The 24,400-nt window shown below is 36.5% G+C and overlaps 2 protein-coding genes across 2 annotated transcripts in view; one reads left to right on the forward strand and one right to left on the reverse strand.

Annotated features, from left to right (window-relative positions):
• The window catches only part of LOC146145301 (uncharacterized), a 36,012-nt gene extending 22,451 nt beyond the window's left edge, over window positions 1-13,561 (forward strand). Inside the window, exons 18-29 of the mRNA XM_083389646.1 lie at window positions 3,034-3,126; window positions 3,624-3,766; window positions 4,396-4,578; window positions 5,232-5,315; window positions 6,002-6,158; window positions 6,897-7,023; window positions 8,281-8,379; window positions 9,218-9,311; window positions 9,784-9,878; window positions 10,514-10,610; window positions 11,235-11,329; window positions 11,614-13,561. Of these exons, the coding sequence (XP_083245772.1) occupies window positions 3,034-3,126; window positions 3,624-3,766; window positions 4,396-4,578; window positions 5,232-5,315; window positions 6,002-6,158; window positions 6,897-7,023; window positions 8,281-8,379; window positions 9,218-9,311; window positions 9,784-9,878; window positions 10,514-10,610; window positions 11,235-11,329; window positions 11,614-11,691 (1,345 nt within the window). The 3' untranslated portion in view covers window positions 11,692-13,561. The remainder of the gene's footprint in view (window positions 1-3,033; window positions 3,127-3,623; window positions 3,767-4,395; window positions 4,579-5,231; window positions 5,316-6,001; window positions 6,159-6,896; window positions 7,024-8,280; window positions 8,380-9,217; window positions 9,312-9,783; window positions 9,879-10,513; window positions 10,611-11,234; window positions 11,330-11,613) is intronic.
• A 678-nt stretch (window positions 13,562-14,239) lies between these two features.
• Window positions 14,240-24,399, reverse strand: LOC146145302 (poly(rC)-binding protein 3-like). Its single transcript, XM_083389452.1, has 9 exons — window positions 24,239-24,399; window positions 23,488-23,640; window positions 22,934-23,062; window positions 21,938-22,066; window positions 21,339-21,458; window positions 20,474-20,683; window positions 18,650-18,873; window positions 16,632-16,868; window positions 14,240-15,882 (listed from the first exon to the last, which is right to left on the reverse strand). The coding sequence occupies exons 1-9, from the start codon at window positions 24,314-24,316 to the stop codon at window positions 15,684-15,686; spliced, it is 1,479 nt and encodes a 492-aa protein (XP_083245578.1). The 5' UTR covers window positions 24,317-24,399; the 3' UTR covers window positions 14,240-15,683.
• Window position 24,400: the final 1 nt, after the last annotated feature.

Consider the following 24,400-nt stretch of genomic DNA (forward strand, 5'->3'; position numbering starts at 1 on the left):
GTACTATTGCATGTCATAAAACAGCATTCAAACAACCTTGAGAAATCAAATGTTTATGGTTCATTAAACATTTGTGATGCACCCTTGAATAACTTAACGTATTGGTGCACCCTGTGCATATTTTGGTGCACTCTAGGGTGAACCGTGCACACCGATTGAAGAGAACTTAGCTAGTATACGGCGCAATACTCGCGGTAGTGAGCGAGTGGCGCCTTTCCGGGAAAAGGAACGTGAGAAAACGAGGCCGTCTGGCGCGGCACCGCCGAAACGCTCAAGTTCACTCCCGACACTCGGTCTCCCGGCTGTGCGATTTCTGCTATCTGAACCGCGAGAAGGGTCAAGTGCAACGTGGCGAGTTCAGGGTTGGCGGGTGGCAAATGGAAAGTCGCTCTGCGTCAGCGTTGTTTTTGTATGGCGCACGGAAACGAGTAACCTGATCGGAATGCGATTTTTCTTGAACCCAGCGGAGGTCGCTGGGTGCAGAGGGTGTGTACGATTCGAGGGGATGTATTTTGGACATTTCAGGATTCCGACTTATGTTTTGTTATAGCCGCCTAAGAATTCCATCTCGTAAGCCAGTGCTTCCCAACCTCTTTCAGTTCGCGACCCACTTTTAATGCATGTTTTATTGTGCGACCCACAAGAGATATGACCAAACGAATAAAGTTACATAAAACCTGCATCTTTACTACTGGCGTACCGTACGCACTAAACTAGTTAATTGCGACAAAACACATCTAATTGTGACGTATTTATGACATTGTTGTATAAATGTTATGTAATGATAATGCAATAATTTCCCAACCAATGGAAACTATAACGTTTAAAACTGCTTCGCGACCCATCAATGGGTCGCGACCCACTGGTTGAGAAGCCCTGTCGTAAGCTATGTTCTCCCGCATTAAAGTAATTTCACGAATAAGATTGGGCAATGAGCAAGGTCATCTTTTAAACTGAACGAAGTTCGCTGATTTGCAGCTTATTGTGCGCAACTATAGCTTGCATACAGAATATTCAAAATGCGATGTGTTAGCCAAACAAAATTCGCGAGGCCAATTTGTGCCACAGAAATTAACACACAAAACTAAAAGGGTATAATATGAATTAGGGAAGGTGTTTGTTGCGTTTGGACAACTTACTCCCAGCAATCACACAACATGGTCGAAGTCACCAAGAGGGGGGAAATCTAGCAAAGCACATAAACCTTATGTCAGGGATGGCGAACCTTTTCATTGGGAGGGTCACAAACACGATCTTAATCCCTACAAAATGCACAAGTGGGTCTTATATTTAATTGTATGCTAATTTTATGCCAAACTTTGCTGCTGCGTCGTTTCAAGTGCTGTTTTGTCTGGGTTGATAATTAAATTCAAGGTTTTTGGATGGTTTACAAATTTGGATTCCCGCGAATATTAACAATCTGAATAGTTAGCAAATGACTTAGCATTTTTATGGGATTACAGGAGTTCAGCAGAAAGCTTTTCAGGTTTGCCCGGGTTTTCTGAATTTTTAGTCTGCAAGCTCTTAATTTCCCTTAATAGATCGCCGCCCTTAACGTTTTCCAGCGATAAATCGAATGCTTTTAGTATTCTGCTTTTCTGCAAGCGTTGAGGTGAAGTTGATGTACGCCTACTTCTCACCCCTAGAACACTTTTGCACAACCAACGGATTGGGTAACCCGGATTTATATAGTGCTATCTAACGAAGAATTGTTTTTTACATTTATCTATTTCTGAAAATGATGGATAACATTACCGTGTTTCCAATCTATAAAAACAAGTGGGTCATTAAAAATCTGTGGTGGGTCACTTCGTGACCAGCGGGTCAGTGGTTCGCCATCCCTGCCTTATATGATAAACATTAACAAACCTTTAATTGTACAAAATGGTTATAATTTAGAAATTATAAGCTTAAATATTTCTTCACAGTCTCCGCTGACATGATGACTCAAAATAGGTTTACCCAGACTCCCTATTTTTCCACTACCTCCAATTGATTCGATCAAGTGTATGTTCAATTGCCTACTTTATGCAGTGGCGTGGTAGTAAAATAAAAAAATAAAAAAATACCATAATTAGATTGATTAATTTCACATTTCGCCACAAAACCATGTTACGTTAAGTGTACGTGAAAAGTCCCCCTTTACATTTTACAATATGCTAAAGTAGCCAACAGGCAAGAGGTGACATGTAGGGTGCAGACCTAAACGCGCCCAGCTAGTTAGGTTTTGAGAGCTGTGCCTTTTTGTCGCATTCCTATAAACTAATATTTTACAGCCAGGGTAGCAAAAAGTTTAAAATGTAACCTTGCAGATTATACAACTCTGCATAATTTTAACCCTAGGACAATGCAGGGTTAACAAAACTTCATACTAAATCACTTTTAAAGGGAATAAATAAATTGAATGCAGACAATATCTGTGTTTGTGTATATATTCATGTAAATATGGTTGTGGTTTGATTGTTAATTTGCTAGTTAGGTTTTGGGAGTACCACTAATTAAACCAATTACGCAAACTCTTCGTTTTCCAAAGTGTATGCGGACACTGACCAAAGTTTTAACGATCCGGCTAAGAGTGTTGTCATAATTTTGGCGGCTTGCCTATATGCCCCTAATATCAGGCAAGAAATCAGTTTTCGGCAAAACTTTGTGTGGAAATATTTGTATTTAATAGCAAAATGAGAGGCTGTTTATTGCAATCGGTCGCCTGCTGAAATACAGACGCGGTTTTTAAGCGGGAGTCCAAAATTCCGAGCTGCGGTAAGGACACAGACAGCGGAAATTGTTTATCCCGGCATAAAAAAAGAACTCACAGTCGGGCCAAACAAACAATTACAACTCTCAGGGGGTCAAAATAAACTACAGGACAACATCGCAGCGAGAAAACAGCAATCCCATATATGAACATAATAAAATTTAATATTCTTGGGAGTCTTGAGATATAACGTTTTCTGCTTGGATTGGCTCTAAGATAAACAGTTTTAAACTCAAACCTGCAGATTATTATTTTATTTTATTAATATTTTGTTGCAGAAATGAAACTCTGCCGGTCACGACAACATCTGGAAAAGATGACGTCGGAGCGAAGAAAGTTATTCCGCAGTTTACAACATGCGAAGCTCAGCGGTAGGCAATGTTTTGATGTCATGAAGACCCGAAGGCATTTCACCTCAACTAAGCTTGGTTGTTTTATATGGCAAACTAATTTTCTTTGTTTCTACAAAACTAACGACACAACTTTTTGGTTGCTTAATACCTTCTTATTTTCGACATGGTGTCACACAAAACGTGAAATCATAATTCTGTTTAAGGTGCAAAATATTTAGTGAATTTGTGGTTAGTAGTATTTTTAATTGCAAGTCATTCTTGACTTTATACACAGATGTTTTTTTGTGACATGTTTTATAATCAAGTTATATTAAACATATTTGGACTGAATATTTAAAAAAAATGTTGTAATTCGACCAAAATGCACGCGAATAATAAAACATTTTTTAATATAGGTAAAACATTATTTTAAGACACTGCTTTTTCAACCATACACATATTTAGGATCGTTCGTATGACAGGTTTATGTCTGTCAAACGCTTCCAACACAATCAGACTTACCTGTTCATTTCCAGGCTAAACAACGGAAAACTTGGTTGCCTGGTTACCTCCGACTTTGAGCCTTTAACAGCCTACGTGCTTTGCGTGTCTCTGCGTAGCGACCAAGTGCAAGGACCCGCTTATCAATTTCAATCGGCATATTACTTTACTGTCACAAGTAAGAGTTTTGTAAAACAGTTCTCATTGGTATAATATACTATAATTGACTTTATGTTTCATTGGACATAGGATACTATAGTGACCAGTGGCCTTTAATTATAAGTCGATTGCGTGACTTAAGTCACTGTTTTTGAATGACTTCACTTAACTTTTGTCAATTGGATTAATGACTTGACATGAACTTAACAATTGAACATAGTAAACACATTTTAACCATAAATCGTATTTTTTCGTATTTAATGTTCGTGATAAAATTCTTATGAATGGAACGTGTTTGACTATTTTGTAAATTTAAAATATATTTTGGATGTCAGTGACGTAAACTATATTTAACTTGTTTATTACTATACCTACTTGTGATTTGTTTAAACTTGAAACTGACTTAAGGTATACTTAATTTGTTTTTCGAATGACTTGACTAGGATTTAGGTCATTTCAAAAATCACTTTTTTACAGGCCTAAATAGTCTATTAGCTAAGTTGCCTCTGATGATTTAACTTTAGTAAATGCATACCGTGTTTTTATAATAACCGGGTGTAAGGAATGTGATTACTTTAAACAAAAAAGAAAGCATAGTTAGTCAACTAGCTGGCGTCAAAGCAAGCACTCAATCATGTATTTGCGCAGAACCCCGTTTCGCGCCACATTTTCAAGTCGAAAATGTGAAGAAGGATTCGCTCAAGGTCACGTGGGAAAGCCTCGATCCGCATGAGTTAACAGGACCTGTGGAAGGCTACACAGTCCTGGTATCGCTACAGCGAAACTGTGGCTTTAACCCGGTACATACTACCACCTCTGGCGATTGTAAAGGTGAGGCCATTTTTACGTCTAATGTCATGGATGCTCAATGACTCTCCATTGGTTTGTCAGCTACGTAAAAAAGATAAAAAATAAACATTTTAATGTAGTCGTTTTGCCCATTAACTTGTCAGTTAATCGGTACTTCAACAAACGTTATCTTTAGTCATGCGATTATTATTATTATTAAAGCACGAAAAAGGAACAGAGCAGTGGTACATAAATATTGCTAGCAAACCAACAACGTCAAACAGTTTATTTCATTTTTTCACCATCATCAAAAATACAATAAACATTGCTTTCGCTTTTGTGTTTGTATTTTATACCATATCCACAATACATTTAAAACACGCCTGCAGTCAATGCGTATATGTTAGCTATGAATAAAACAACTGATAGACTTATGACCTAACTTAATTAAAAATGGTTTAGTTAAAAGGTTAATTGGTTAACGATAAATAAAATAATGTGGTCTAGTAAAAAGTACATCTTTATTCGAAAGCTTTATGACCTTTTCTAAAGACTACAACGGTATATACACTTGGATATTTATCCTCGTTATTGGAAGGCAATTACACGACAAGGCTATTGATGACCTTTTAAACATGGATGAAAATGTTTATTTACCAAATAGTTTTACAATAATTGTATATTATTTTTTGCAGCCATATGTCCTACGTTCGTAAAAAAGGTGGAAAGACTACGAGAAGACAGCCAAAATAAATCTCCCTATCTAATTGGACCTGGAGGTTTGACTTTCTTATGTGTTTTTCAAAAAATCATGCTCACAAAATGCAATACAGCGACTTAGAACGTTCGTTAAATCGGCATATTTTCTGTTCTATACAAACGTATTGGCGTTAGTCCAAACCCTCATAAACCTAAAAAATGAAGATTAAACCCATGAAATAAGATAAAATTGCAATAATTGATGAAATAACAAAGCATGTAACAAGTGTAATAGAATATTTTTTTTAGTCTAATTTATGTTGTATTCTTTACGCTGTCACGAATGTAAGGTCCCCGGCCTATGTAAAATCTCTCCCTTTTCATGGCCAGATTCATACCCAATATAATCACATTATTCAACTAACTATTATTGTTACTTCTTAGGAATTGCTTTTTGTAAGGATAGAAAGTTTATACAGTTGTGAGAATGCTGCTAAAATGTTTTGACTTGTTCTAGAAAACGAATTGAATCTGAGTCGAAACCGCGTATATTTAAATCAGTAATTTAGGCAAACAAAATCGAAACTAAAAAAGAACCTACAGAACTGAATTACAATAACGTGAGAGTGGCATAAACCGGATGAAGAACCTCCAACGGTGATCAAACTATTGGTTGACCAAACTCGTGGCGTAAGCAACGGGCCCGGTCAGACATAAGAGTTTAAAATATTAATGCAACCGTTGAAACAGTTGTCAACCTTTTAAGATCTGCACAATTCGGTCAAACGCATACAGAGTGTTGCCGTCGTTGAGGGACTTAAGCCGGACACAACCTACTACGTCCGTGTGTACGCCTGGAACCACTGGGGTAATGGGCCTTGCTCGGAAACTGAGAAGATAAGGTGGAACGACGAGGAGAAAAGGTAAACTTTTTCGACGAAGACCGCCTGTTGCTATATAACGAATAAATTTAAAAAAATCAACCACACAGACCAATAACTGTCAAGAAACTATTAAGCATGGTAAGAGAGGACTCCCATATTCGAAAATACTCCTAGACTATAACTAATGTGTTGTTGTTTTTTCGTTTTTCGTGTGAGTTTAACAGGCTGTAATGGGGCAATAGCGTAACGGTGGCAACCTATAGTTAATTAAATTGGCCTTTACGTAAACTTCGCAAACAGGTAACCGCACGCCAATTTCTATAACCAGTGCAAGCATAATATTCAATTGAAATAAAAGTAATATCATGTGTGCGGAGTGAATCTGTGGTCGGCAACCAAAGGGGCCCGAATTTTGTTTCCACTCTGTAGGTCTTTCAGGGGTTGGCCTAAAGTTCGTATACTATTTTAGGTTTTTTGAGGTCGTAACAATACAGCGTACTTTTATAACTCGTTGGAGCTAAACAAGCTTAAGATTCGCCTTACGCCCTGGAAATCAAGTGGTAATAAGTTTTATTACTGAGCATTTGTAGTTTTTCTAAGGGACCGGTCGGTGATAACATTTTAGGTTAAAAGTGGTCCGCGGTGCAAAAAAGGTTCCCGGCCCCTGCGTTAACCATACTTTTTAAAAATCTAGTCCAACGCACTTTTAAGGGTTTTTTTGTGGCAGGGTAATTTATAAAATCAAAGCGTTTTTTTATGATTTGATTCTGTTTTTAGGCAGTTGCTGCCTATCATTTTGGGAGTCCTGTTGTTTTTGGTGATATCCATTGCAATCGCGATTGGATTAATCAGACGAAGAAAGCTTTGCAGAGTGAGCTATCCGAAACCCTATATTACTCCACAGGTGAAGATACATAGAGGTTCACTTTTATAGGTTTGCGTTTTAACCAGGGCTGCGGAGTCGGTTAAAAATAACCCGAGTCCGAGTCCCGAGTCCGACTCCGGCCAAATGTAAGATTTTTTCGAGTCCCGAGTCCAGCTCTGACTCTACAGCCTGTATTTTACCCATTTACGCAACTAAATTAAGGTAGATTTTCTGCAATCCACTCATATTGGTGTCATAATTGATCCACCCGCATTACATGGTTTAAAAATATTTCACATTTGCTATTACACTTTTACAACTTACATTTTGCCGCCTTAACAGTTTTAAAATTTGATACTGCGCATGCACACGTCAGACTCGGGACTCGGGTAGTTTTACGCGGTCTTCCTCGAGTCCCGAGTCCGACTCCGGCAAACAAACCGACTCCGTCGAGTCCCGAGTCCTAAGTCCGACTCCGACTCCGCAGCCCTGGTTTTAACTATGGTCAATATAACTGTAAATAAAGGATTTGTTGTTACAGAAACTGACCCTTGAGTTTAGAACAAGAAACGATTATGCCAGGGTCTGTAAATGTTTATAGATACTTTACTTAAAATTTATAATTAATGTTCATAGGCCTAAGTGTTTACAAGTTGTTCACAAATTATCATAATAGTATAGTATCTAAATACTTTAACATGTATCACCAGTCTTGCTTTAAGGAGTTTTAATGTACAGAAACTATTGATGAACTTACTCCAAAGGTCTTCGAGAGTCTATCTATAGCTAACATCCTTTGATATGTATAGCAGAGAAAAAGAAGTTACATAAACTTGTATGAGATAATTATAGTTTTCTAAAAAAAAATTTCAGCAGCCACCAAAATCAAATCTTGTAAATTTTTGATGAGTAATTTTGACATCGTTCGGTTAAACACTTTTTTCATTAAAATGTCCAACCTCCATTACTAAGTTACATTTATACACAAGCACGTGTTTAACGCAAACAAATCACCGGTACGCTATGTTATGAGAATAATTTTTTGCCGAACACTATGCCGCCGCAAATAAAGTATTAATATTATATCATCTGTCCCATTGGGCCATTTAAAACGAAATCCCGCTACGGCTGGCGTCAAAACATATGCGCAATGTTTTGGTCCAATCAGCAAATTAAGTCGAGCTATCTTGCTTAAGAGTTTTTCAAAAAAATTAACAAAACAAAAAAATTCTAGGCCGTGGTTTACTTACTTAGCATTCTTACAGTCCTTTCTGTGTAACCTTTCTTATTTTAAAGCTGTTCGAGGACGGCCTTTTGACGGGAGTCGGGATAGCGCAGGAGTTTTTGGAAGCGGCTGACCATTATGATGCTCGTACCTGCTCCGAACTGCTGGAGGTGCGTATATGAACTTTCATCGTTCCGTTATCGTTATCGCCGTGAAGATTATATAAGATAACGGGGTGCCGCGAAGTCTCGCCTTCACCTTTGTTCGAACTAGCCTATTTGATTATTCAACTGAATATAAGTACAGTAGTGCATTATTGGCCAACACGGCACTTTCACCTGGATTTAAGCGGCCCTTATAATTCTATGTAGAGTTGAACATCTAGAATCTAGATAATTCTAGTTTTGTAATTTAATGAATTACAGTAAAATTCGACTAATTCAAATTCTGACCTGGTTTGTGAATTGTTTGTGTTTAGTAATTCTAGTGCAAATTCGGATTTTACCGAACATTATAGTTTGTTCAACAGCATTTTTTCTCTCTCAAATAATTTCAATTGAAACTCTTTGGTATGAACGACTTGTAAATATTTTTACAATATAAAAAGCATATAGGCTATGCTAAAACATTTAAAATTAGCGCATAACAATTGCCATTCACATTCTTATATAAGCATAAATTGCGATTTAAATTAAATTGATTGTAAATAATTAAATGTATTTCTAGTTTAAAAATTGTTTTTAAAGAATTCGGTAATTCCAATTCCATAATCTAATTCAAGAAACTAAAAAATGATGTAATTCAATTCGAATCGAACTTGGAAAAAATATAATGCTCTAATTCTAATTGCAATCTAAATTTAAAGCTAAAATAAATCTAGTTGTTAAAGTCTGATCAAATGGTACTTGATTTTTGGGAATATACAGTGGTAATTTCGTTTATTACACAAAACGTCCAGTGTAAATAGCAATTGGAATTTTTTTAAATCCTCTGTAATAAACTTTATAGATGACGTCAAATGAAAGTTCTGATAGCATAGATATGACTGAAAGACGATTTGATGCAACACGACCAACAGAAGAAATGGCATCCTCAGACTCAGGTATGACCAAAAATGGTGAATGTTTTAGAAAAATACATCTTTTAAATGCTCCACTTTAATCTTACAAAAGCATTAAGCCTAACATTTCTGGATTAAAATAACTATCAAAGTAATTCCAGCATTGCGCAGCAAGAGTTTTTGTCGTATAAAAGTTTTAACCTACAAAACGAACCACTATATATATTAATATTGCATTATCAAGGTGACAATTAGGATTATAATTGCTTGCTACAATAACATTTTTTTATTATTTATTGCAATAATACAACGTTTAAATGCTAAAACTTTTAAAACAACAATTTCTGTTAAAAATCTTAGGTTTTTAGATTTTATTTTGACACCCATAATGAAAATTACCTTTGGTGGTAAAGTTTTTCTTAAAACCTTGAAAAACTTAAAGCCAAACTTTTACAAGATATAGGTCGGTCAGAAAGTTTTCTTTATATATTAAAAGTAAAATATTTTTATACAGATACAAGGCGAGTTTGTAGCGATTGTTATGACCGTCAAGCAACCTCTTCTTTTATCAACGATCTCCCCAAAGAAACCGACACCAATCTTGAACTGGTAAAAGCATATTAAAACTAATTTACACTCACATTCGATTTGGTAAAATATGGGTTTACAACCCTAATACTCTTCTATATAAGCTTTTCTTTAAGAGATTGATCAAGGCTAAATGATAAAAAATAGTCTAGGACAATGCTCTTCAACCATTTTTGGTTTGCTGTACCCCATGCACCCTGTTTACTTAAACGATAAAGGTTAAAAGCGATTTGAAAAATAGTTATGCTTATCAATACCATCATGTCAATTAAACCTAGCGGAGCTGCTGAAGTTTTATACACTGTAGGTGAGAGTTCGATTATGGCTGCAGGCTGCTTGCGATTATTATACAGAGGTTCATTTATACGTCAGTTGTAACCAACATCTTTTTTTCTAATATCCTGAATGTAAAATATTAATGGTTCATTAAAAGTTAGTGATGTACCCTTGTATACTTTTTCGTACTGGTGCACCCCATGCATACTTTGGTACACCACCGTGCACACTGCTTGACAAGCACTGGTCTAGGACACTTCCGAATTAAAACGTAAAACAATAGAGCAAGAAAAAAAAACTATCACGATTTTAATCACGGTAAAGTGAACATTTTTCTCAGCGCCTCATACTTTCAAATGGGTATTTGTTTCTTTGTAAAGTTGCTGACAGACGACCTAAAGCAGGAAAGTATTTCTCCCAAGCTTGCCGACAAGCTGGTCGACGATGACATCTCGAAAAGCGAGGGTCTGCTAAAAGGTACGCTGTAGCCGTTACCAGGTATACACAATAGGGCAGTGGTTCTTAAACTTTTTGTACCGCGGACCCCTGATTTTTTTTGCTTTAGGTGGACCACAGTAGGCAAGAAAATTAAAAAAATGATGTCGTAAATTGACGTCACAATCAAATAGACTTCACACATATGCTGATTGTTTCATAAATCTAGGCTACGTTACAATACAAAAAAACCTTTTAGAAGTATGCCGATGATAAAAAAAATGTAGTCTAAATACATTCAGTGCTAAAACGTTTTATTTCAAATATAATTCTTATAAAAAAATGATTACTTCTTTAATAAACACTAATATTTCAAATTGGACTTCACGGACCCTATTCTAAGAACTCCTTGCAATAGGGTGTGTAGGATTGAAATAAAAAAGCCAAAAAATATTTTGAGCGTGTTAGGCGACTTGAGCTTTTATCAAATAAACACGACACCTTGATACATTCGATATGTAAAAGTACTTGGAAAACTTTGGGTATGCGGGAAAATCTAGCTTTGCTTTGCTCGCTAGGTGCTTAAAAAGTTGGTAAAAGCTGCCCTTGATTATCGCTAAGGCTCCACTAGTGCAATTTACTTTACTTCCTTTTTGTTATTTATAGCTGCATATCTGCTTTCGGAGAGTATGAACAGCCTGGATTACGTTAACCCTACAGTTGCGTCCTACTTGGGAATTATGGACAGCTTAGTCCAAAAGGTAACTATACCGTAACGCAAAATTGTTGCCGTATGGTTCGTCATACAATAAAAAACATTATGCTTAAAGCGTTTGCACTCAACTCTATGACTATGTTAATGAGTGTAAAAAGTTTAAAAAAACATTTGTCTAACTAAGCCTTGTGGTCGACCACAGCTCTAAAAAAACTAAATAAATAAAAGTATTTTATGGTGAATATATATAGTTAAAGTATAGTGGTTAAAGAAATCACTAAGAGGTAAGTGTATTTAGGCATGTGTAAATATGTCATTTATTATTCACAGACATCTGATGATTCGGAATTGGAAACTGGCGAACTCGGCATTCAAGATGTTGGAAGCTCTAAGAGCGATTTTGCTTAATATATTATCGTCGTCTAAAGAAACGGATTGCTGTCATATAATTGGCGAACAAATCCTATCGAGTGGCAGCAATTTAAATTACATGGGTGTAAGTTGACACTAACGTACAAAAACTACAATTTTTCAAAGACCAAAGCGATTCCGATGCTTACAGCGCTAGAGAAACCCAAATGCTAAAAATATAAAAGGCTAGAAAATAGTCTATACGACAATGTATATTTGTGTGAAGTATAAACGTTTGTAGCCCTGTAACTCACCTAATATTTCTTTAAAAAAATGTAAAGTGTGTCATCACTAAACAAAGAATTAAAAACTGCTGTAATTAGTCGCCGAAACCACGCCTAAATAGCCCACATTTAGCTAAATTTTTGTGTCCAAATCAGGGCGGACCCAGGTTTGTGGGGGGAAACAAATATTTCAGAGATGGCGTTAGAAAGTTACCTCATAATACAAGTACCTAAACAACACCCTGTTTCCTCCTATGCCCAATTCTTATTAAGTAGTAACTGATATCCTATTTGGTTTAAATCAGGGAGTCGAACTGTTTGACTTTTCCGGTTCAGGTTCGGTTCGGGTTCAAGGATTTTTTCGGAATCCGGTTCAGTTGCGGTTTCGGTTTCGAGCATTTTAAAAGTTCGACTAAATTTATTTTTAAAACCGGTTTATAAAGTTCCGGTTCGGATGCAATAGGAGATGAAAATGTGGGTCAATAAATGTAAAGCTACGCGGCGTAAACAAGCTGCTCGTTATTGAAATATCTGGAAAATGAAAAACTAACGTTTTATGTAATCACTATTCATTATTTTTCATAAAATTTCGAACATGGCATAAATTAACTCTGTAAAATAGAGGTTGTGACGTCATGCTGGGGTGAACCACTTTTGTTTACAGGTTCGGTTAGGGTTCAGATTCTTTCAAAATATTCGGTTCAGTTTCGGTTCGGCTCCTTACAATTTTACCTGAAACGGTTCAGGAAAAATTGGACCCAAACTGGTTCATAAAGTTCCGGTTCGACTCGGTATAAATAAATGTAAAATGGGCGAAAAAACATAGTTTGAGGGGGGGGCTTGCCTTAGGCCTCGAACTAACTGAAACAATTTTTAAACCATTGGATGTGGGCTATTCCTATATATGAAAGCAGAAGAAATAAATTTTCTGTAAGGATAAAAAGCAGTTTATCGCCACTAACCAGATGTAGATTTTTAAATACTTTATTAAACGTGTTTTTTGCAAAATGTTTGCCTTTTTAGTTGCTGTTTTTCTGTACCCTGAGATGTTTTTGCGGTGTTCATCAAATGAACTCCTATTATTGAGCTTTGCGTTGCGCATTTAAACTAACTGTATAACATAACGGTTTGATGATTGTTTGCAAAATGTTTGCCTTTTTAGTTGCTGTTTTTCTGTACCCTGAGATGTTTTTGCGGTGTTCATCAAATGAACTCCTATTATTGAGCTTTGCGTTGCGCATTTAAACTAACTGTATAACATAACGGTTTGATGACATTTTAACAATAATTCTGTTTTTGCAACAGCGTGCCGTATTTAAAATACAAAGAAAGCATAACATTCATATTTTTAAACTCGCTATTTTGTAGTGTTTTTAGTTAGTTTTGCGTGGGGATTGGCATCATGTCACCCTCTCCACAAACTTTAACAACAAAACTGTGATTTTTTTGCGCTTAGCGCGAATTTGTAATGTTCTTTTTAGTAGAGCCCTTGCATTGTGTGTCATCACACCTTTTGAAACACAATTAAGGCGCTGTTTAATATTTGCGCGCCGCGGGATATTTTTACGTGGTTTCTGTGCACCCTTACAACTGTGGAGTCAATACCAAATGCTTTCATACCATGTTTATCAAAATTAGCATGCACTAGCATTTTTTTTGTGTGCCCAAAGTCTCATATATTAAAGTTTACCCAATTCAAACCAATTAATCGAATTTTTTCACGCTTAGCGCGATTGAGGGCCGACAGTTCTATTTCCATGTTGTTTCAGAGATATGTAATCCAAAAATACCGAATTGCTTTTAGTATGATACTTATTTAATATTTAAGGTGGGCGCAGGGCACAAGATAATTTCCAATGGGGGGTGTAGCGGCCTTGTGGGGGTGCGGGAAAAAAGTCAAGAACCACTGTTCTAGTACTTATAATTATATTTCAGGACGTTTGTCAGATTCTACTGCTGGACTTTTCTCCGCATTGAAAAAATCCAGGCATCCATTCTTATATGGCTAGTAAATTTGCTTCAAATATTTTATACTAGGGATGTCCGATCGGAGTCGATACCCAAAACCAAGTGCTCGTTTAATACTAGGTAAGTATCGGTGACGATCCGATTTTGAATTACTGCAGGAATTTAAGCCATGATTTTAGATCCAACGCATTGATTCTATCTTAAAAGTTTAATTTGCCACAACTCCATGTAACCAAAACTTCTTGACACCAAAGTTTTGGGCGGAATATTAAAACAAGATTACTTCTGAATGTTTTTATTTCATCATTTTGCTTGTTTAAGCTTGACAATGACGATTGATATCGAATCGGGAAACTTTTTGCCCTAAATATGGGGTATCGGATTAAAATGTAAAAACATCCGACATCCCACTTTATACCAGGGCTGGGGAGCCACCGTAAAATAGCATTAGCTCCGGCTCCAGCTCCGGAGCCATCAGGCAATTATTAAATGGCTCCGGCTCCGGAGTCGTAAAACTCAATCCTTTGGCTCCGGCTCCAGCTCCGGAGTCGTAAATCTCAATCCTTTGGCTCCGGCTCCAGCTCCGGAGTAGTAAAACTCATATCCTTTGGCTACGGCTCCAGCTCCGGTGCCACTAGTCACTTATTCAATGGCAAGTTTTAAAAATGGCTTTTGGCTAACTAACGTTGGAGATGGAACAAAATATAATTTCTTAGCTTTAGCACCACAAATTGAAAAATGGCTCCAGCTCCACAAAAATAATAAAAAGGGCTCCGGCTCCACAAAAATAATAAAAATGACTCCGGCTCCGGCTCCAGCTCCACAAAAATAATAACAATGGCTCCGGCTTCGGCTCTGGCTCCAGAGAAAATGCTTAGCTCCGGGCTCCGGCTCCGGCTCCCCAGCCCTGCTTTATACAAGTGACAAATAAATAAAAAATGGTAGGCTTTATGATACTTTTAGCTTTACCGAACTGCGTAGCGAGATGATCGGTCTATCGCGTTATTCTGCTCCGTAGAGCACCTGGACAGTTTAGCTGACTACTTGTGTATTTATTAAGGGGCAAATATTACAATGCGTAACTATAGAAAAACTGGATTTGAAACAGTACAACAATATCGAGGCAATATTCAAAACACCTTTCGTTATTTAAAATCGCACCATCGTAAACTTGAAACAGTTGGACATTTCTGTGGGTGGGGCAACCTAACCCTATATGGTAAATTTGAAGGGCAACTAAAACACATTTTTAGATTGCCTTACGAAAAATAAGTAATTTAAATATGACCGACTTTCAAAAAATTGAAAACATACAAATGCGAGATAATGGAAAGTGAGTTCAATAAATTTAAATTGTCCTAAACTTCCCGCAATGAAGCATTTACTAAGCCTTATCAAAGCTTCGAGACGCGCGACATTAAAAAGCAGAGGCGTTTTTACCCAAACACCGCGATTTTACGCCGACCGAAGGTGTCATAATTACATTTTAATTTTTAGTAATATTTAAATTAAAAAATGCGATATAACGTAGATACCAGAAATGTCCAATAATAACTTACGAACAGAACACTTTCGACCTATACACTTTGGCGTTTGTGGATAAAACTTATCTTTCGACGACTGCTGGTAAACATGCTAATTTGCCGTTTTTGCAAGATAATCCCTGCTGCCACCGACCGTCCGCAGTAGCTGACACCAAAAGCGGAAAACGAAACAACTTTGAGATTCGGAACACAGGCGTCGTTCAACATGAAACGATCGGAAAATTACGCAAAATAAAAGAAGCGCCGCGGTTTACTAGTAGGGCTGGAACTTTTCCCGCTTGGCCTTTCGCTTCTCCTTTCCGTTGGGCGAAGTTTCGCCGCCGTTGCCGCCGGCAAAGTCGTCGTCGGCGCCGGCGGCAAAGTCGACCACCTCGCTCGCGACGGAGCCGACGGCACCAGGTGCCCGGTATCGCCCGCCACTGCGACTTCCGCGCTGTCTTGATACCATCGATCTAATTTCGAGAGTTTTGCTGTTTAACAAATCGATTTACAGCCACAGTGCAAGACTAGGGATATAGACACATGTGGATACGTTTTTATTTATTTTGTACAAAAATAAGTAGCATTTTAACCAGTGACAGTACTATGCTTCAAATAATTGCCTATTTAATTCAATCGTACTCTCTAAAAAAACTCAACTAAACTGGGTCAATTTTACATAAAAAGTTGAAAGGGGTTCGTTAAAGCACCGACTTTTAGGAAATCTAAACTAATTAATTTACTTCAAATAGTTCAAAAAGCAAGCCCTCTGAAGTATTCTTTAACCAGTGACCGTACTATACTTAACATTATTGTTTATTCCATCGTACTCTCCAAAAAAATTAAAAAAGTCAATTTTACCAAAAACCTTTTGAAGGGGTTGTAAAAATACCGACTTTTAGGACTTCTGAACAAATTAATTTACTTAAATAGTTTCTTATTTAGTAGAACAAAACACCAAAATCACCTCTGAATACTAACTTTGACATAAATTGATGGAGAGATCTATGGTAGGTAACTACACAAAGTTTCATAAGCGTTCCCCAAAATTATTTAGAGCTAAGTTAAGCTGCAAACTCCGATGATAATGCTTCAAATTGCTTTTAAAATCGTCTACGGTAGTTGACTACTTTAAAATTGTGACTACCAAACGGCTTAAAAGTAGCGCATCACATGTGTCCCTACGAAATTATTAAATTTTCGACTCCAACATGTAACTTACCTGCGAGCAGAGGTCAGGGCGGCGCCGAAATTTCCAGCGGCCGAGCCCAGAAGACCGGAGCTGCCAAAGTTGCCCCCCGATCCCAGCAGACCGGGGGGCTGCCCAAGAAGGCTGGGAATTCCCCCGGAACCCCCGATCATCTGCATGCCAGGGTTGCGGTTAAAAGGTACGAAGGACTCGAAAGCGGACGACGAGGCGGCTGCGTGCGCCTGCTCGTTGCTCGAAAACATCTGGACGCTATAGGAAAAACAACGCAACATGTTTATTGTTTAGGTTGCTAAGGTATATTATCAATGCAATTTCACGGAGATGCGTATGGTTTTTTTTTTCTAGGCGCCAATTATCGAAGCACCGAATTGCGTTTCAATACGAGCTGCGCAAAAAGTTTAGGTTAAACCAGGGGTTCTAAAACTGGGGTCCATGGACCCCTTGGGGGCACGTGTAGTAGTTTTAGGGGGTACATGAAGGCCTATTTGAACTATTAGTGTATATTCAAGCAACGGATTTTTCGAAGAAAAGACTAGGCTATCTAGTTAAAAAATAAAACGCTTTTGCACTGAATATATTTAGACTTCATTTCATTTTACATTTAGAGCGCGTATGATTTTTTCTAGAAGTTTATTATCAAAGTACCGAATTGCGTTGTAAAACGAACTGCACTTCGTCAAGATTAAACTTAGCGACCGGTGAAAAACCGCTAACAAACAGACGTGAAGCAGTAATTTGCTCGAACCGCAATTTTACCTCATTTGCACGAGTTCGATTGACAGTAGTCTATCGATCTTCCCTATATTAGTCTTACGAAAGTGTATTGGAAAATCAAGTTGGTAACGTGTCAGTTAGGTAAGGACTTATGTAAACTTATTGCTGTGTCTCGCTATTACCGTGACAATAACAAAAAAACACAGATTTTTGACGAGAATGTAAAACCTTTAAAAAATTACTGCTAAAATTTTTAGAAACTTTCATTACACTACAGGACGTAAATAACATATACTGTATTAGGAGCAACAAGGGTTGAGGCTTAAGTGCTGTAGGTTTCAGGAGCGGGTGGTGTTTGGTGATTTTGGGGAGCAGAGCAAAGTAGGGTTGTTGAGAAATCGGAGCAACTGGGCAAGGTGGGTATTTTTTGCCAGGTAAAAAGCCATTCGTTGTAGATCGTGACTCTTTCCCTTGTAGGACATCTTCGTGTCGAAAATCCACTTTACACGAGATAAAACAGGAGATGATTGACAACCAGCTTCTTTTCCAAAGTGAAGCAAAGGGTCAACAGTAGTCCACAGCATAACATTACCAAGATGTTATTTGGTAAATTTAAAGGTCAACGTCAGCTGTAAATGAGGCTTGTTGACAGTGTACAAAGTGGGATTGCGATTGGTTTAGGCACAGTGGGGCACTGGAGGTCATGTTTGGGAGTGGAAGATTTCAAGGCGGTTTGGGTCTTCGGGTGGGAGCGGGGGAAGAGACCATACTACCTTTGCTTTCAGGCCTTGAGCTGCCGTTATTTCCTCAGTTCAGCATTTCAGTGGTCAGCGACTAATTGCAAGACGCCCGGGAATCTCGCGCAAACGGCAGCGGTAACAACACGGGTTTGGGTTTGCTCCTAGCAATAACATCAACACACGGAGGTTTGCTTCTGTTTTAGGGTAAAATGCCGACGCACATCGCCAAGTTAGAAAGAAAATGTATAGTTTTCCAAATTTAAGCATTATTTAAAAAAATCGTTCAACGTAAAGTGTTCAGTCGTTGTCAAATGATAGTCTTAAATTGAAAATATAAGCAAAATATTGTTGTAACGGTCTAACTATACTACATAAAAATCTTTACTAATTTATACCATATTTTAATTTGCAAAATTTAACGTTAGAAAACGTAAAAAATACTATTTTACACGGTAGTAGAGTCAAAACGAAATCTTTGCAGAACAAAAACATGTCCCGGCATTTCAGTTCCATTACGTTTTTAGTCAAATAAAAAAAAAATAGAAAAAAAACATGCCAAAAGTAACCGAAACTCACCTCAAGTTAATCAAATACATTGCCAGGCTGATGGACTCCGGTGTTCCATAAATTAGGATTTTTCTGTCGAAGCTGCTGTGCTCGGCCGAGTCGGCACTGTCGTCGTTTGGGTCGGCGATAGGAGGTTCTTCGTCTTTGCCTTGGTCGATCTTGATTTGGGCGCCGGAAAGCATCCGGATTTCTTTGATGCGCGAACCGCCCTTGCCAATGATGCATCCCACGATCTTGACCGACAACACACGTACATAGTTAATTTATGTCGCAACCCGAAAACCGATGTATCGGTTTACAGATAATACCGATATATTGGTATCTGTAAAGTTCGGCCGATATTTCGGTCCATATTGTAATATGTGATTCATGTATTGTTGTTGTTTCAGGCCTTTTGCGAACTTGTGCCGGTCATTTGCCCTTAGTGCCGAATAAACTAATGCTTCCACAGGATCATGACTGCAAGGGTTTGCAAGGCGAAAAAAAATCGAAAATATGATATTGTTTTTCCTGACAACTAAGAAATTTTCTATTTTTTTGGCAAAAGAAAATTCTGTTTGTCATCAGGCCAAGTTAAAAAGCAAAATAAGAATTTAATAAATATAGATATAGATGAACTTATATGTTATTTGGATTTTATTTTCAATTTGTTAAAATTTTGATCGTATTTTAGGTAAGCAAAAAAAGCTATATCGAGGCACCAGGTACGGGTTGGTAAAAACGTAAAAAAACAGCTATCGGTATCGGTCAATAAAAGTGATATCGGTCGATCTCTATTACAAACAGAACAACTGCGCCTTTCTTACAAAACAAAGTATTTTTAATAATGCAAGAAATGTGTCTGTCGGGGGCAGCCCAATGCCTTGTGGTCCATACATGAAAAAATTTGACTGTTTTTTCCTTATTTTTACTGAGAGTATAAAAAATATTACACATTCTTCTTAAACTGAGAACACAAATTCTCAAAACGGGTCGCGACAATTTAAGAGTGCCAACATATAGTTAGATTTAATTATATCATTACATTTTAGATTAGTTAGGATTTATAGGATGGCATGTTGCATGTTTTTGAAATAGCTGAGATGTATATATACTAGTCAGCCTGTCAGTGCGACCAATGGTATGAGCACAAAATCGTACTTCGTGGGAGTTGTAGCCCAATTCTTTGCTTAACGCAACAAACGAATTGCGGAAATAGGTTGGTTTCTGAAGATCTACAGTAGCACACTGTTATCTTCACAAAAAGATCAAATAACGCAAAACATTTCGATTTGCACATGCTTAGCCGAAGCACGAATTTTGGAGAAACCGACAAGGCATACGCCCACCAACACAATACTAAAAAATGACTAAAATATTGCTTCCATGGCTTGCGAATTAATAGAGAGTGTTTTGAGAGTTTTTACGTGCTATGAATAAGTGAAATAAAATAAGACAATTATTTAAACAGATTTCATTTTTGGCCTGTATAAATTAGTGAGCTAATTATTTTATTTGTTTGTTCTTTGTTGTATAAAAGTGTCACCAATCAAACAAATGTTCACTACTTTGTGCGTTGTTGTGTTATTACAAATTTCCTTACTATAAATTTATAACGTTACTGTAAAACAAAAACAAACGGTAGACAAAACAATCTAAACTACTAATCTTTTTTTAAAGTTTGCTTTCATTGTTTAAAAGGTAAGGAACCATAAACAGACGTATATTTAAATTTTTGAACGATGTATTGCATCGGTAGGGACAGAAACACTTACTTAAAAATAGCCTGAACATGTGAGAAAAACGTTCTAAACTCTAATAAATGCGATACATTCGATGATACAAAAATCTTACATCATTTCCAACGGTCAACTCCTGAGTGTTGGAATTGACCAAGCGACAGGGAAAGTTGGTGACCCCGCCGACGCACCCGGCCCCACTCGGTCCCTCGCCACACAAAGAAGGGGCTGGGGACGAAAGCTGGTTGCTTCCGTGCTCACCGAAGTTGAGGAGGCCGCCACCTTGATTTCCTCTTTCCCTGCTTCGCGACTGGCGACCGTGCATCTGCCGCAACAACATTTGAAAAAATTAAAAATTTAACATAACATTTGAACAACAAAAAAAAATTGTGTTATCGGGAGTTTTATTGAAAGATTTAATTACAATTTTAAAGTGCTGCTGTAGCTGAATAAAAGTTCAATATTTTGTGTGTTATTTAGAGATTTTATGGAAATTTTAAAGTGCTGCTGTACCTAAATAAAAATTCATTTTTTGTGTGTTATTGAGAGATTTTATTACAATTTTGAATGACTGGACAACTTTTTTTACCTTGAGCAAATATAGCAAGTGAACTTTTGGATGTTCGGATAGTTCTCAATAATAAAAACAGATGGCTTTCAACTTACGTGTGTTTACACTTTACACCAGGTGTCAGCAACCTTTTTCTAGTCGCAGGCCAATACAAAACTTTTGCGGGCCGCACAAAAGTTTAACTTGCGTCATTAAAATGTTATAAAACAACTGTGAATCAGGCGGGCCCGGATGTTGTTTTGCGCAGAAAACCTGTTTAATGATGTTTATGAAAAAGCGTTTGTTTGGTTTAAAATTCGAGTCCACACGTTGTTAGCATAACTACCAATGAAAAGTACTAAACTACTTTGAGGGACGCGATAACCGGATCCGGCCCACGGGTTGTAGCCGACCCCTGCTTTACACCAACCTCTTGGTTTTGAGAGCCATACTGGTTTTGTAGCATGTAAGCTTGACCTTCGTGGAAAATTATTGGAGCAGTGGAACCTCCATGTGGTTTGTATGGCACTGTAGCCGTCTTGGCAGGAAACTGGTAAAACATAAATTTAAGAAAGCAGGAAATTGACAACCAAAATTAAAAACTAATTGAACAGCCTTTTATAAATTAATTGAGAATAGAGGGAACATAACATAAACCAAGTTTTAATGAGTGTGCATATTTTTAAGGCTGCTGTAGTTGCCACAGGACACAAGTGGAAAACAATTAAAAAACATAATACAAATATTTAGATAATATTTTATAATTTCTCTATTGGTTGAGCTCATTTTGCAGAATTTTAAGCCAACTATCATTTTTACAAACCATTTCAAATATTTTAGAAAAGCTGCATAGCCATGTAATAGATAATCTGGTATGCATGAGAGCTATGCTGTTTTAACAGGAATCCAATATATAGCTGGCATGTTCACCGCTGTCTTGTGACATGTGTGTCCTACTACAATTTCAGGCCAATAAAAAATTAAGCCTACAAATTTGTTTGAGGTTGTCACTTGTAACATATATGTCACCTGAATCATGACATCGCACAGCATATTAATGCAGTGGATAATTGTCGTAGGGGCGCCACTTAATGTCACTGTCCTTTCTGAGGAGTTTGGAAGCATATCAGACTGTACTTGAATGGAACAACCTGTGGCCTGCAAATATAAGTTTTAGTTTTCAAATATATATAGTAAGGTAAACTAATGCTTTGATGTTTAGGTTGGTCTATAACAGTGGTTGCCAACCTGATTGGAACAAGGTTTTGTCTGGGTTTATTTTTTAAGAAGTTATTATTGTTAGTTAGCTTAAAAAATTCAACTATTATGTCTGGTATTAGAGTTAATTATTTGGGAGAACAAACTACAAAAAATATAAATCAACCCACATGGTTTAGTTTGAGTTACTTAACCATCATAAGGACACAAATGGGGGCTAAAAAGTAAACTTTGGGTAGTTGTGCATACTCCTGGTAAAAATCTTGGCATTCTTGTCAAATTTTCAAACAATTTGTCCCTAAATGTGAATGTTATCCTGTTTAAATATGATTTTGATTGACTCTGGTTTACAACATGGCAGAATTAGAGAGTTGCATAAGATTTGAAAAAATAAAACTGAGGGTTGCCATAACAAAATGATTTTGAACCACATCTCTATTAGTCGACAGAATAAAAAAATAGAAACTAATTTAATTAAATTAACTTTCTGGATACACAGGAGGCAGCTGCCATATGCTAATCTGTATTTAGGATTATTTAACACTTCCAAAAGGTTAATCCAATTTAAGCTTTGAATCTGTTAAGACTAAAAGGTTAAATAGAAATATAAAATACAATATATTGACTATCGTGGAAAAAACGTAATAATATATATATATATCTATATATGCATATACTTTATTTTTCCTAACTTCTTTTCACATTCTTTGTTTAATCAAATCTGACATGTGAAATAAAAAGTCCTAAACATGTGCAACAAAGAAGGAATCAATAACATTCCAACTTGAACAAATCAATATTACTAACGTCACGAATCTCCTTGATCTTGCTTCCCCCTTTGCCAATAATGGAACCACACTGACTTGCTGGAACAATAAGTTGAATTGTGACAGGAATCTTGTTTGTGGCACCACTTGACAGACCAGAGTTCAAATCCTACAATTTTAAAAAGTTCAAAAATAATATAAAAATATATATATATATATAATATATAAATACACAAAAATTTTAGTGATATATTTTTATTATAGACAAATTGCTATTCTAGATAATTATAGTTGTTAATGCAACTTACAGATACTACGAAAATTATGAAATAGCTTTTTACCTTATAATGGATTTAGGTATTTAAACTATAACAAAAATATGTATGACATTCATACCAAGCATTTTTGTGCAATTTATATAAATTTTTGACAACATTTTATTAAAAACAACATGACTGAATGTCTTATCAACCAAAAAACTGTAAAATTACAATTTAAAGCATATCACAAAACGGCTTCCAAAACAGTAAATGGTATCTTAAATACAAGTTTTTTGACATTATAATTATAAACCATACGTTAGGTGTCACTCACACTGTGCATTTTTTCAGTTATCATGTGAACAGCTTTGTGTATTTGTGATTGAGCACCACTAACAGTAACGATTCTCTCCGGAGAGGCTTGGGCTGTTGAAATTGTAATTTTGGCACCACTTTCTTCTCGAAATTTGGCTACATTTGATCCTCCCTGAAAAAATATCAGTTTTGGTAAAAATAGTATGTGTATTACTGACTACTGTTTGTACTTTTCAACAAAGATATACTAGCAACACACAAAATGCTGCAAATCTAAATTTAGGAAATAAAACACAAATTGAATCAAAATAACCAGTGTTGTAATTGTAATGACTCGACTAAATGCACTTAAGTCACTCTTTTTTTGATAAAATGACTTGACTCAAGTGCTAAGCCTTTTGGACAAATCATTTGACTTGAACCTAAGTAATTAAGTCGAAGGACTTGGGTTGAAAATAGGTATTTACAATTATCTTTTTTTTAAATTGGGATATTTACCGTAAGGTTTGCTCGTAAAACAATTAGCCTGTTATTTGGTTGAATTTTATTATTTTAGTGTGATTAATCATAGCATAAGACAAGTTCACGAATTTATTATTAATTAAACGTTTTACTTTTTCATGAATGACCTGACTTAAAATTGACTTGTTATTTTTTTAAATACTTGGATTGGACTTAAATGACTTTATGGAAACTTAAGTCATTAAAAATACAAATAACTAACATATATATTAACTCTATACAAAATATTACATTTCATGCCTTTTTACCTTTCCTATTATTCCACCAATTTCCTTTCCTACCATTAGCATGCGAATTGTAATGATAACATCACCATCATTTGCCATATTTGTGTCTTTACAGAACTATATAGTTCAGCTCAGCACATCAATACTTGTGCCTAACTACCTAATACAGTTACATTAACTGTC

This window comes from Ascidiella aspersa, chromosome 5 (genome assembly GCF_963924565.1).
Source record: "Ascidiella aspersa chromosome 5, kaAscAspe10.2, whole genome shotgun sequence".
Taxonomy (NCBI): domain Eukaryota; kingdom Metazoa; phylum Chordata; class Ascidiacea; order Phlebobranchia; family Ascidiidae; genus Ascidiella; species Ascidiella aspersa.